Consider the following 15,543-nt stretch of genomic DNA (forward strand, 5'->3'; position numbering starts at 1 on the left):
CCCCTAATTAGAAGAAAGAGAATGAGTAGTAAAAAGATGATCACTGCAACCAGTACCTCTTGATTGGTCAGTATGAGGAGCAAAAGTGACCTCATCAAAAGACCAACCAATAAATGTGTCAGCTAAAGGAATAATTTCATAATCAACATCATCCTCTAGAGCTGTTTTTGAAATGGCTCTGGTAACTGCACAAGTAGGGTAAACAATCAAGATTTAAATTTTATTTGGAGCAACCTTTTGATCCAAACAAGTTTTATCACTTGCAAATGGATTTCACAACCTTTTATCCCAATATGTCCTTGCCCAGTAATAAATGAATACCCTTGATGGGTAAAGAAACACTGCTGCTAATGTCACAGGTCCAGAGACTAAAGTCTAGTGCAAAATTGACACAGTGGAGTATAACATTAACAAAACTACACTCTACTCCTTGAATAAGAACACTTTCACTTGAAGAGGACTTCTCACTTAGAAATATAAAAAAACCTGTCAAATGAATAATTTATTATTGCAAATATGTAAAACTTAAATACTGCATAAGTTTCAGTCACTTTAAGTGATGTCCAAGTAAGCTGTCTCTGAAATTTGTGTCACTTGAACTTAAATAATAAAAGGTAATTTTTTCATGATTCTAGATTCATTTATAAAGATGCCAGTATTTTTAAAACTATGATATCAGAAGTCTTAATCTCAAATGAAATTTGAACCATTTTTATGGAAATCAAACTTGCAGAATTTGTTTGATGTGGGTCCTCTTTCTCCAGAATGTTGTTTTGCAGTGGATTTGAGATGATGTGTATTTTTTTTACATAACAAATGTCTTTTTAGTAACTTATGTGTAATCATACACCACAAAGTTACAACTGTTTGAAATGTAATAATACACCACAAGCATACAACTGTTTGAAATGTAATAATACACCACAAGGATACAACTGTTTGAAATGTAATAATACACATCAAGGTTACAACTGTTTCAATGGAAGAATACACCAGAAGAATACACCACAAGGTTACAACTGTTTTAGTGGAAAAATACACTACAAGATAACTGTTTGAAGTGTAAGAATACACTACTAGGTAACAACTGTTTAAAGTGTAAGAATACATGCAAAGATAACTGTTTGAAGTGTAAGAATACATGACAAGATAACAACTGCTTGAAGTGTAAGAATACGCTACTAAATAACTGTTTGAAGTGTAAGAATACACTACTAAATAACTGTTTGAAGTGTAAGAATACATGACAAGATAACAACTGTTTGAAGTGTAAGAATACACTACTAAATAACTGTTTGAAGTGTAAAAATACATGACAAGATAACAACTGTTTGAAGTGTAAGAATACACTACTAAATAACTGTTTGAAGTGTAAAAATACATGACAAGATAACAACTGTTTGAAGTGTAAGAATACAGAACAAGGTAACAACTGTTTGAAAGAATTATTGACTTTAAGGTAACAACTGTTTGAAGTGTAACAATACACCACAAGGTAACAACTATTTGAAGTGTATTAATGCATTGCAAGATAACAAGTGTTTGAAAGAATTATTGACTTGTCTTTGTTTTCAAGATACCCGACCTCTGAACAGTTGTTAACAACATTACTTCAAGTGGTTTTAACAACCATGATGTATTTGCAGAAACCTTGGGACATTTATTTCCTGAAGCAACTATCAATGTCAAAACATGTACTATTAGTAAAATATTGATGCCATTACTTCATTGCAAGTTACATTTCTGATCCTTGAGGAAATTTTTGAGTACCAGGTCAGTAATTTTAAGTTACTACAAACTGGAACTCTCTCTATATATAGATAGGTAGTTAGGTAGATACATAGACCTGTGATATGTCTGTTCTTTCATTTTCTGCACAGCCACCACTAAAGAAGGCTGCCCTGAAGGAAGTGTCCATTGAGAGAGTGCTTAAGTGTTTACCAGGTATAACAAAATCTAAGGGTGGAGAGACCAGGAAAGTCATTTCAGCACTAGTGAAGGCCTACAACTACAAAAATCACCTCATGACCAACCAGGTAAGTACTTTTTTTACGTACCTTAAGCCCAACCAGGTAAGTCTTTCTTGAGTTACCTCCTATCCAACCAGGTAGGTATATTTTACTTACTTCATATCAAGTCATGTGACTGGTCACTGTTAATATACTCACTAAACTGTGATTTTTGTTTGGGCCTAGCATCAAGTTTGGGTAGCCCCACAGTAATTACATTTTATTTGTGCCTATCATCAAGTTTGGGTAGCCCCACAGTAATTACATTTTATTTGTGCCTAGCATCAAGTTTGGGTAGCCCCACAGTAATTACATTTTATTTGTGCCTAGCATCAAATTTGGGTAGCCCCACAGTAATTACATTTTATTTGTGCCTATCATCAAGTTTGGGTATCCTCATAGTATTACCTTTTGTTGGATTTCCTGACTCCACAGGCACATGAATATTATTGATTGAGCATTTATAATGCCAATGAATAATAATTTGAATAAATAAATCCACCTAAGCTAAAACTGAAATCAATAATAAGACTGATTCTACTTCATATAGTAGGGCAAGAATGAATAATTCTTAGGTAAACAAGATTATATATCCTTCCTCGTAGCTTAGGCCGCAATTATTGTTTTCTGAAAATACTCTGTCAACTGGTAGAAAATGTCCATACTGGAAGTTTCTAAGGTCAGAACCATGAATGTATCTTTAACTCAATTTGAATTAAACATGTTGACTATTAATAATGATCTGAATATTTAATCTATTATCATAGAGAAATATTGGCTTTGTATTGTGTTGTTTACAAAATAAATGTCACTGGCCAGTACAAGATTAAATTGATATAGGACAAGTCAGGTACAACCAGATGTACATATAGTCATCAAGAAAAGCCAACAAATAATATAATACAAATTATATGTACATAACACATGTGGTAGGTGGGTGTGTCCTTACAAGGTTTCCTCTGTTAACTTTATTTATGATACAGTTACCTCCCTTTGTTTGATCAATTTTGAAACTCAGCAATAGCTTTTTCTGATAAGAAGCTCATCTCAGAAACCATTCAACCGACCTTGATGTGATGTTAAATACTTAACTACTAGACTTAGATATTTATTTGAGGGTTGGCTTTATTTTTGCAAAGTTTTGGCCATTGTTGATAAATTAATATTTTTTACTTGAAAGGTTAATTTTAACCAGCATAGCTCAGGAACCATTCAACTCATTCTATTGCAATGTGTTGTGAACAGTGTATAATAGAGGTGTGTTTGTCATTTATGGGTTTTGTCTCTTTTACATCATTTTTGACAGAGTTATAGGGTTTGTCAACCAGTTCACCACCTATCTATATAATGCTTCAGTGCATGACACCTTGTAGTCATCCATCTCATTCAGGTATGAAAATAATTTCAAATTGAACATTTCCAATCAAAGAAAAAACAGAAATGGTTGCAACTGCATTTATAGCAAATACATCTGTTGTACTGTCATGTCTCATAGTAGGGAAGCATTGTTTCTTGATCTGAGCTTTCCTCATAGGAGGAAAACGTCATATCCTAATCTGGTCATGCCTCATAGCAAGTAGCATTGTGACTCAATCTGGGCATGCCTTATGGCAGGGAAGTATCATGTCTCAATGTGGTTATGCCTTATGGTAGGGAAGCATCATGTCTCAGTCTGGTCATGCCTTATGGCAGGGAAGTATCATGTCTCAATCTGGTTATGCCTTATGGCAGGGAAGCATCATGTCTCAATCTGGTCATGCCTTATGGCAGGGAAATATCATGTCTTGATCTGGGCATACTTCATATTATGGAAGTGATGTGTCTTGACCTTGGCATACCTCATAGTATAGAAGCATCATGTCTTGATCTGGGCATACTTCATATTATGGAAGTGATGTGTCTTGACCTTGGCATACCTCATAGTATGGAAGCATCATGTCTTGATCTGGGCATACTTCATATTATGGAAGTGATGTGTTTTGACCTTGGCATACCTCATAGTATGGAAGCATCATGTCTTGATCTGGGCATACTTCATATTATGGAAGTGATGTGTCTTGACCTTGGCATACCTCATAGTATGGAAGCATCATGTCTTGATCTGGACATGCATGATACTAACGAAGCATCGTGTCCTGACCTGGGATTACATAATAGAAGGGAAGCATCATGTCTTGATCTAGGCATGCCTCGTAGTAGGGAAGCATCATGTCTTGATATGGGCATACATGATAGAAGGAAAGAATCATGTCTTGATCTGGGCATGCATCAATGTATGGAAGCATCTTGTCTTGATCTGGGCATACATGATAGAAGGGAAGCATCCTGTCTTGACCTAAGTAGTAAATCAAATTAAGGAAGCATTGTATCTTGACCTTGGCATGCCCTGGTGTGGAAGCAGCTCCAGTGGTATCTTGACATAGTCAGTACTCCACAGGCAGTACCAGCAACACTGCCTCAGAATCTGACTGAACCAATGGTGTGTTGAGTCACTGAAAACAGACCCACACACAAAATGTGTAAATAATCACACAGCCATGAAAGATAGGTCACAGTGACCTACATTAGCATGGTGGTTTAGTACTCCTTAAGCTGTATGAATATATCACAGTTCATGACTGTGCATCTAAAAGTGCCTGATAACTGACCCAAACATAGAAGGTTTACATTTGTTGACACTAACAACAATGACAAATTTATATCATATAAAACAAGCTCTAGTACACTTTGTGCAGTTGAGTTTAAAGTCACTGCAGAACAGACCTAAAACTGAACTTCATACTTCATCAAAAAAATAATCAGGAAATATAGTTTTGTTTCTTTCCTTTGAAGGAATTGGTAAGTTCAGTTTTGTTTCAGTACTAATAGTTAGAGCAGTTGTTCCTAACCTTTTTCGGCCACGACCCTAAAATATAGTCTTTCAAAACCTCATGACCCCATTTCTTCATATTGATAAGTTTTTCCACCCTAAAAGGAAAATCTTGGTGACCATCCGCAGCCCTCCAGAACATCCTCATGACCCTGATTTGGATTATGACCTGGAGATTGGGAACCACTGGCTTAGAGCAATGACTTTGTTAATTTGTTTTTTGTTTACTGTATTTGACTTAGCAATTATTTTGTTAAAACTTGTCATGATGAGGTGTAATTAACACTATTCCCATTATCTTTTTATGTATGCCTGAGGAGTTAAATTCTTTTCTCCATATTTAGATTCCTTCACTATACATTCTCTCATACTCTCTGTCTCTATGCCAATATGGTTATACTGAATAATGTACAAGTAAGACCCTTGTTTGAGATTTACCCCCAAAGTTAATTGATAACAAGACAACAGGCATGAGTGGTGATAAGTTCCAAGAAAAATGATACAAATTTTAGCAGCTGATACCATTTATGGTTTGTTATGATCATGACATGTGTTATGTGTAGCTGTATTTGTTTGTAACTCCTGGTACAAGAATTTGTCTAATTTTTGTAATTTTTATTCATGACTATAAATTATTGTGATTATTTATAACTGGATTTGGTTTATGTGTATAGGGTCTCTTTTAAGATACGAAAGAACATAAAATAAATTGTGTATGATCTATAAATAGATGCTTGCGTTCATCTTGACAGTTACTAATGTCAGGTAACATTGAACAGATCAGTCAGGTACTGTCTTAGAAGAATTAAGTTAATTCCTGTTGGATGAGTTAGCTGACATGAATAGGTATTTTGAAATATTAGATTGAGTAGTAAGATCTCTCACATGGGATATATTGCAACATATAGTCATAATAGACACCTTGAAATTGTAGATAAGGAGAGAAATAAGCAATCAGATTTCATTTCTGTTTTGGAGTCATTCTTATTTCTTGTGTTCTTGTTGTAACATCAAGTTTGTAGACATGTGTTATGTTGTAAATACATATTATTTGAAAGGAAAAGACATTTGTTTGGACTGTTCATTGGAAATAGAAAGTGCTCATTAGACTATAATATTATTCTGTCACTATTGCAAATTATTCAAAGAAGTTCTGGACAATACCATTTGACAATTTTACGATTCTTAGCAGATCATTATATTTCTGGTTTTGAAGTTTATATGGATCTTTTCATTCTTTTGGACTTGAATAGAACCTTTTCAGGATTTGTTTTTGATTCACTTCATAATATTTTAAGTTATTCTCACATTTTCTTGTATAAGTTTGATAATTAAATCATTTATTACATTTAACAAAACTTGTTGGTTTTGCTTCTTTCTTTTAGTAATATATTTTTATGCAAGTTTTGACCAAAAGTAAGAGGTGTGTGTGCTTAGTTATGCATTCGTTTAATACAGTGTTTTACTTTGTAAGGCATTAGGACTATGTTGTTGTATCAATTTGATCTTTGTGTTATCAGGTATCAGTATTGAAAGATGAACTGAAGTTTCACAAGACAGTATATAACCTGCAGATCCAATACATTGAGTCACTGTTTGAAGCAATAAAGTAAGTATGTGAGATATTAATGAGCTTTCATGAGACATGTGACAGGGCACATAGGATATATCAGATATTCATCAGAGATGTGAGATGGGATATGGATTATGTGAGATTCATTGGCCTTCATCTGACATGGTATATATGGAATATTTATTAGCTTTTATGTAACATTTGATACACAGTATGTATGATCTTTATTAACTTTTATGTGACATTGAATACATGTCATGCAGTGTGATACAGGATATATGTGATATTCATCAGCTTTCATGTGACGTGGGATATTTACCAGCTTTCATGTGACACATAAATTAGTTTTGTAAAAGAAATGCTTTAAAAATAAAAATTAAATTACTGTGCTAAGTGAGCTTATGGTATGGTCCTATATACAGTATGCATCCACACTTTCTATTTTAAATCACTGGACCTATTTCAACCAAATTTTGAAAATGTATTCTTGCATGAAGGCCTTTCAAAATGGATGGATGATGTCAGTCTGCCATCAAATATAGCTAGCATTACTAAAACTAGAAAAAGCATTTAAAAAATTCTCTTTGAATGGAGGTTGATGATATTTGCTAGAAATCATCCTGGCATGGCATCTTTTAAACTTTTTAGAAATGATACCAATTTTCCATCATTATGGCCAACATTGTTAAAAATGAAACATTATTATATGATTTATAAAAAGACACTGAAAAGACTTGAACCAGGATCTTGGTATAAAGCCCATTGATAGCACTGGTCAGTTTTATATGATGTCCATGGGATAAATTTTAATACTTGATGTATGTAATTATTATGGGATAACATATCCAGTATTAAAAGTTTAGCTTATGGCCAATCATGCAAAGCTGTTTCCTGCTACCTTAAGAGGTAAAAAAAACCATAATATTTTCTTTATTTCTCACTAGATTTTCATGATCTTTAATAAGAAAATGTTTGTTTGCTCATAAATTCTTGCATAGGAGGAAACAAACATTTCTGAGATGTAACAAACTGTTAAGGTAGCAGGAAACAGCTTTGTATGATTGGCTGTAGGCTAAACTTTTAATACAGATATGTTATCCCACAATATTTCCAGGATTATTAGTGGACGTGTTATGAATATATGTCCACCTATGGTAGGTATAAGGATTGATTGCAGTGTTTTGCAGTGGGTGGAATTTCATTTGATATAATGCATACAGGCACATGGATCTTACCTGAATTTGTTTAGTGCTATCTTTTAGATTTACACAAGTGATACTGACCTGTCTTTATCAGCTACCATCATGAAAAATTTACAAACTTGTATATATAAAATATTTGACTCAGGTAGTGGTTAACAGAATTCAACCAAATTAGACAGAAAGCATCCTGGAACAAGGACCTAATTCAACCAAATTAGACAGAAAGCATCCTGGAACTAGAACCTAATTCAGCCAAATTAGACAGGAAGCGTCCTGGAACTAGGACCTAATTCAACCAAATTAGACAGAAAGCATCCTGGAACTAGAACCTAATTCAGCCAAATTAGACAGGAAGCATCCTGGAACTAGGACCTAATTCAACCAAATTAGACAGAAAGCATCCTGGAACTAGAACCTAATTCAGCCAAATTAGACAGGAAGCATCCTGGAACTAGGACCTAATTCAACCAAATTAGACAGAAAGCATCCTGGAACTAGGACCTAATTCAGCCAAATTAGACAGAAAGCATCCTGGAACTAGGACCTAATTCATCCAAATTAGGCAGAAAGCATCCTGGAACTAGGACCTCATTCAACCCAATTAGACAGAAAGCATCCTGGAACTTGAACCTATGTCAACCAAATTAGACAGGAAGCATCCTGGAACTAGAACCTAATTCAACCAAATTAGACAGAAAGCATCATGGAACTTGAACCTATGTCAACCCAATTAGGCAGAAAGCATCCTGGAACTAGGACCTATTAAAATTATACAAAATGATGCTGATCTGCCTTCAAATTTGACCACCAAAACTAACTATAGAAAAACTCTTGAATGACTTCCTGCTGAACATGTTTTGGCTATATGTGAGAGAATACATCCTGGCAAAAAGGGCTGTCAATTTTTAGCTCTACTGGTCATGGAACTTATGGTAATGAATTGTTGTCAGTTTTCTGCCTGTTAGTTAGCAAAAGTTTCTTATTGCTAGTCCTCCAAAACTATTAGGACTATCAAAATAAATCTTTGCGGAGACATTCATCCCATTGTCTGGTTTGTCCTAAATGAAAATGGAGATGTTCATACATCAAATGTGGCCACTGCAGCAGCCATACTGAAAATCTTGTTATTGCTTCACCTCCTGAATGATTGGTCATATTAACGTGTAGTTATCACTAAAAAAAGCTTCTTATGATTTCTAGTTGACCCAAATGAAAATAGTGCTGATCTGAAGTCCAATATATGGCCATCAGGATGGCCATCTTGAAAATCTTCTTATTGGTTCTTCTGAACTGAAAGACAGACACGAGGTTTTCACCAGAAGACTTGATGTCAAGTTGAAAATGGTACTAATAAGACATCCAGTATGGCTGATGCAGCAGCCATCTTTGAAATCTTTTTATCACTTTTCCTCCTGAATGAATGGAAAATTAACATGGAGGTGTCATGAAAAGAACTATTAATACGTCCTTTTGGTCTGAAATGAAATTGGTGCTGATCTGATGTCCAATATAGCCACTATGGCAGCCATCTTAAAAATCTTCATGCTCCTCCTGAATAGAAAGTCATATTGACATGGGGTTTTGCCAGAAAGACTTTAATAACTGTTTAGTGCTTGGGTATCCAGTATGGCCATCTTGAAAATGTTTTTATTGCTACTGATTCCTTAAGGTGGCACTCTACAGTTTCATATTTTGCATATGGTTAGAATTTTAAAGAAATATAATTTCCCCAGCTTTCCTCACAGTTATACTTACTATTCAAAAAAAGACCTTGTATATCTTAGGTATAGTTCAAAGAACCTTTAATTCCCTTTATTTTGGTATATGATTGATGGGTGTAATATGGGTTATAGAGTATATAGCTTGGCCTTACTCCAGATGTGCACCTTTTAAAAAAGTGCTAGCTCCACTGGTCATTTTCACTTCCTGAGCTTCAGAGGTAAATGGTATAAAAAAGAGTTGATAACTTCTTTTACATTTTATATATTTGGTAATTCATTCATTGCACTTTCAGAAGCTGGTATTGTCTAGTCTGGCAAATTTCATTTTCCCTGTTTTAATAGCTGCTGTGGATAGTATACTTTACAATAATTCAGGCTGATTTTTTTTTTAGCACAAGGGAGCAGTCATTTTAGTTAGCAGTGTGCTTAGATCATGTACAATTTCCAAATGTACAATATCCAAAGATATTGAACCCTACATGAAGAAAGTTTTACAAATGCATGTATAAAATACAGGCCACCTAGAAAACCCAAAATGTCTGATTCCCAGCATGGTTCATTGTTTTCATTCATCAAATACTGGCTGGTAATAGTGATGATGACAATAATATTTCAAGTTATGAAGTATATTGGATTATTGCAGCTGGAAAATTGTTAATGGAGATACCAGTGAATGATTTTGAGTCTGAAAATGGTGTTAAATACAAGTCAGATGTACATGTTGGATGGACAAAAACAGGGCATGATGGTCAGTCTCCTTTCAGTGGTATTTAGAAATTAGATGTAGAAAGAGGGCATGATGGTCAGTCTCCCTTTCAGCATTATTTAGAAATTAGATGTAGAAGAGGGCATGATGGTCAGTCTCCCTTTCAGCATTATTTATAAATTAGATGTAGAAAGAGGGCATGATGGTCAGTCTCCCTTTCAGCATTATTTAGAAATTAGATGTAGAAAGAGGGCATGATGGTCAGTCTCCCTTTCAGCAGTATTTAGAAATTAGATGTAGAAAGAGGGCATGATGGTCAGTCTCCCTTTCAGCAGTATTTAGAAATTAGATGTAGAAAGGCCAGAATACTGAGCCTAATGAAAGTACAGACAATTTAAAAGTAGAATGAAAAACAAAACAAAATTAAGAAGTAAAGATATTTGTTTGACTACCTCTGTCTGCATAAGCTGACTATGGCATTGATTGACTAAAAACCTTAATACAGCATTATGGAACTAATGAGAAATCTGGCATAGTAGGCATTAAACTACTGATTCAAGAAGTAGATTTGCATTAGTGAAAAATCCTATTTGGAGCAGATGTATCCAAAAGATAATATCTTTGAGCTCTAGAAAAGTCTAGAAATTTCTAAATAAAGCCACAAAGATCAGTTTCCCAACATCTTCAGGCTGACAAAACTAGCTATGCATATGTCCCGTCAGAAGGAAGCACAGAAAAATATTCATACACAGATAAGGAATAGACTTAAAAATGATCAACAGATTATTACTTATACAACTAGAGGTGACATTTTTAAAGATTTTGATTTCAGTAGAGCTCTAAAAACGTGGAGTATTGAAGTGTTAGATAAATATTGAACCATGACTGTTTCCTCCTGCCCCCTCCTTCTTTTCTACTCTCCCTTTCTTTTGGTGACAAAGGGCGAAGTCCCTCTTAAAATAAAATCCTGGCAGCCTCTCTCATTAAATTGTACATGGGGAACAAATTTGGAATTTCTCTTTTTATGCAGAGATATTTAACTAATGAAAGAATGTGCTGATGGAATAAATAAAATTGCCACAAAATCAGCAAGGGGGCAGATTTCAAACAGCTGAAGTTTTTCACCTTGTATAAAAGTTTAAAAAAATAATAGTAGTGGGTGTTGTCAGTAGTTTTCCTTCTTCACTAATAAATACAAGTACCTGTGGCCAAAGTAGTCTTTTTCATGTGCAGGAAGTACAGTGTGATAGATTTTGTTAGTATTCATCCTCATTCCCATGCCTAGATTTGTTCTAGATGAGGCTTTCTTGGCACAATGAAATTGCTTTATTTCTTCTGTTTTAAAGATAACATCGTAATGTCGTCAGAGTTTAAGCCGACATGAAATTGGTGATGTTTTCAAAGCATTCATGCAGAGCAAAATAAAGGACCTGGTGGCTGAAGTGAGTTAAATGGAGCCACCATTAAATAGCCTAAAATGCTGAATAAAACTCACTGACAACAAACAAGTAATCAGTTTGAAGGTATTTTTGTTTTCTTGTCATTGATGAGAATTGCATATAAATATATGATAATTTTATCTCTATCTTTAATCTGCATACTGGAGATACCACCATTATGTCAACATACATAAAAGGGCATCAACTACCTTTCAAAGATGGAAAGACCATCACTTGTATCGATATGTATTATATCGCTGGCTGCATATCTTGAATCATATCGATATGTATTATATTGCAGGCTGCATATCTTGAATCATATCGATATGTATTATATCGCAGGCTGCATATCTTGAATCATATCGATATGTATTATATCACAGGCTGCATATCTTGAATCATATCGATATGTATTATATCGCAGGCTGCATATCTTGAATCATATCGATATGCGGCACATGTTTATCTTTCAATGTAATAACCAGTGAGGAAACCCAGGGTAATTCTTTTTCTTTAAAATTGTAACCTTATGCAAAATATGAAACTGTAGAGTGCAACCTTAGTATGGTTGTTTTGAGAGAAATAATGCACCTTCAAAGTGAAGCGCTCACAGCATAACTAAAGGGAGCTAACTCCAGTAATATGCACACACACACACACACACACACACACACACACACACACACACACATAATGAGAATAGGTTTTGATACTGTGCATGTGTGCTTTTTAATAATAAGCTTCAACCACATGACATTTTCCACATACAGTTTTTAAACTTAACAATAATAAGTTGATTATAGAGGTAAGGAAAATACAGGTCTAGTTTCTTCACTTAACATTTAACAATACAAATATGGGTGACTAGATACAAAATATGAATGCTAATATTGTGCTCAGAAATGTGTGACTGCAAGATATAAATGACTTCCTGCTGTACAGTATATTACATTGCATGTGACATTGCTGGTTGTAAATGATTTGTTTTCTGTTTTCCAGAGAAGGGTATTCTAGGTTTGAAGATTCTACAAATGAAACCATAGTCAGACCTTTAAAAGGTACGAAGACAACAATCATTATTATCCAGATAAAAAAATTGACTCACTGATCTACTTTCTGTGTCTTATAAAATAAAAAAATGCTTTGAGCTTGTGTGCAGGCTGTTGTTTCAGTAACTTTTCACCAGTTGCCACCAGAATTACATTGAAGTTGCATCCTGGAATAATGATGTGTCATATGCCAAAACTGGTTCACAGTGACCTACTTTGTACAGTTAATTTAACACTGTATGTTAGGTACTCACTTACCCCGCACAAACGTAAATCACTAACAACATTTTCGAAACCATATCAGGAACAGAATCAAATATTTATATTGTCATGTCAGTGGAACAGAACTGCTTATTGACCATCTTGAGCCTTTCTAGATTTAGTGATATTGGTAATACGTGTATGTATAGGAGCACATGTATACAACCACCTGAATATATTCCATTTGTTTCTTGCATCTGCTGCACTGTGAGTTCTTTTTGTTTACAAATCTGACATTTTCTTGGTTTCATGGTTTCATGCTGCAAGCCACAAATTGAACACACATCATGAAATGTTTTTGCCATCTTCTTATGCTAATGACAAATTGAATCAATCAACATGGAAAGCTTTTGCCATCTCTGTCATACTAATAATAGATTGAACTAATCGACATGAAATGCATTTGCCATCCATCTCATACTAATAACAAGTTAAACTATCGACATGAAATGCTTTTGCCATTTATCTAATACTAATGACAAATTGAACTAACCAACATGAAACGCTTTTGCCATCCATCTCATACTAATGACAGATTGAACTAATGGACATGAAATGCTTTTACCATCTGTTTCATACTGATAGCAAATTGAACTAATTGACATGAAATGCTTTTGCCATCCATCTCTTACTAATGACAAATTGAACTACTCAACAGGAAGTGCTTTTGCCATACAACCCACACAATTCAGATGCATCTCCACCAAATTAAAAAAAACAATAAAACTGTATTTCTTGCACCTCTCTAAAAGAAATGATGCCCACAAAAATAAATACATTGACAGTATTACAGATTTCATAGTCAGCCCATTATGGCACATAATATTTCACTCTTGATAAAATACCATCTATCTTTTGTGATCTATAGTACTTTTTTAAAATATGTGGTCCATACTTTATGGCTCATAATACTTTACTGTTTATAAAATGACTAGTCCATCCTTTAGGGCTCATAACGCTTCACTGTTTATAAAATGACTAGTCCATCCTTTAGGGCTCATAGTACTTCACTGTTTATAAAAGTACGAGTACATCCTTTAGGGCTCATAATCCTTCACTGTTTATAAAATGACTAGTCCATCCTTTATGGCTCATAATGCTTCACTGTTTATAAAATGACTTGTCCATCCTTTAGGGTTCATAATACTTCACTGCTTATAAAATGACTAGTCCATCCTTTAAGGCTCATAATGCTTCACTGTTTATAAAATGACTAGTCCATCCATTAAGGGCTCATAATGCTTCACTGTTTATAAAATGACTAGTCCATCCTTTAGGGCTCATAATGCTTCACTGTTTATAAAATGACTAGTCCATCCTTTATGGCTCATAATCGTTCACTGTTTATAAAATGACTAGTCCATCCTTTAGGGCTCATAATGCTTTACTGTTTGTAAAATGACTAGTCCATCCTTTATGGCTCAAAATGCTTTACTGTTTATTAAATGACTAGTCCATCCTTTATGGCTCATAATGCTTTACTGTTTATAAAAAGACTAGTCCATCCTTTAGGGCTCATAATACTTCACTGTTTATAAAATGACTAGTCCATCCTTTAGGGCTCATAATGCTTTACTGTTTATAAAAAGACTAGTCCATCCTTTATGGCTCATAATACTTTACTGTTTATAAAATGACCAGTCCATCCTTTAGGGCTCATAATACTTCACTGTTTATAAAATGACTAGTCCATCCTTTATGGCTCATAATCCTTCACTGTTTATAAAATGACTAGTCCATCCTTTAGGGCTCATAATGCTTCACTGTTTATAAAATGACTAGTCCATCCTTTAGGGCTAATAATTCTTCACTGTTTATAAAAAGACTAGTCCATCCTTTAGGGCTCATAATGCTTCACTGTTTATAAAATGACCAGTCCATCCTTTAGGACTCAATAAGTCTAGCCTTTATGGCTCTTAATACTTCACTGTTTATAAAATGACTAGTCCATCCTTTAGGGCTAATAATACTTCACTGTTAATCAACGGACTAGTCCATCCTTTAGGGCTCATAATACTTCACTGTTAATAAACGGACTAGTCCATCCTTTATGGCTCATAATGCTTTACTGTTTATAAAAAGACTAGTCCATCCTTTAGGGCTCATAATACTTCACTGTTTATAAAATGACTAGTCCATCCTTTAGGGCTCATAATACTTCACTGTTAATAAACGGACTAGTCCATCCTTTATGGCTCATAATCGTTCACTGTTTATAAAATGACTAGTCCATCCTTTAGGGCTCATAATACTTCACTGTTTATAAAATGACTAGTCCATCCTTTATGGCTCATAATGCTTTACTGTTTATAAAATGACTAGTCCATCCTTTATGGCTCATAATCCTTCACTGTTTATAAAATGACTAGTCCATCCTTTATGGCTCATAATGCTTTACTGTTTATAAAATGACTAGTCCATCCTTTATGGCTCATAATCCTTCACTGTTTATAAAATAACTAGTCCATCCTTTATGGCTCATAATGCTTCACTGTTTATAAAATGACTAGTCCATCCTTTAGGGCTAATAATGCTTCACTGTTTATAAAAAGACTAGTCCATCCTTTAGGGCTCATAATGCTTCACTGTTTATAAAATGACCAGTTCATCCTTTAGGACTCAATAAGTCTAGCCTTTATGGCTAATAATGCTTCACTGTTTATAAAATGACCAGTCCATCCTTTAGGACTCAATGACAAGTCCAGCCTTTATGG

The 15,543-nt window shown here is 34.4% G+C and overlaps 1 protein-coding gene across 1 annotated transcript in view; it reads left to right on the top strand.

Annotated features, from left to right (window-relative positions):
- The window catches only part of LOC149800843 (uncharacterized), a 103,239-nt gene that overhangs the window by 70,298 nt on the left and 17,398 nt on the right, over positions 1 to 15,543 (top strand). Inside the window, exons 9-11 of the mRNA XM_089954855.1 lie at positions 1,881 to 2,036; positions 6,399 to 6,487; positions 12,519 to 12,577. Coding sequence (XP_089810981.1) covers positions 1,881 to 2,036; positions 6,399 to 6,487; positions 12,519 to 12,577 — 304 coding nt within the window. The remainder of the gene's footprint in view (positions 1 to 1,880; positions 2,037 to 6,398; positions 6,488 to 12,518; positions 12,578 to 15,543) is intronic.

Source organism: Sinohyriopsis cumingii, chromosome 4, assembly GCF_028554795.1.
Source record: "Sinohyriopsis cumingii isolate HCF-2022 chromosome 4, ASM2855479v2, whole genome shotgun sequence".
NCBI lineage: Eukaryota > Metazoa > Mollusca > Bivalvia > Unionida > Unionidae > Sinohyriopsis > Sinohyriopsis cumingii.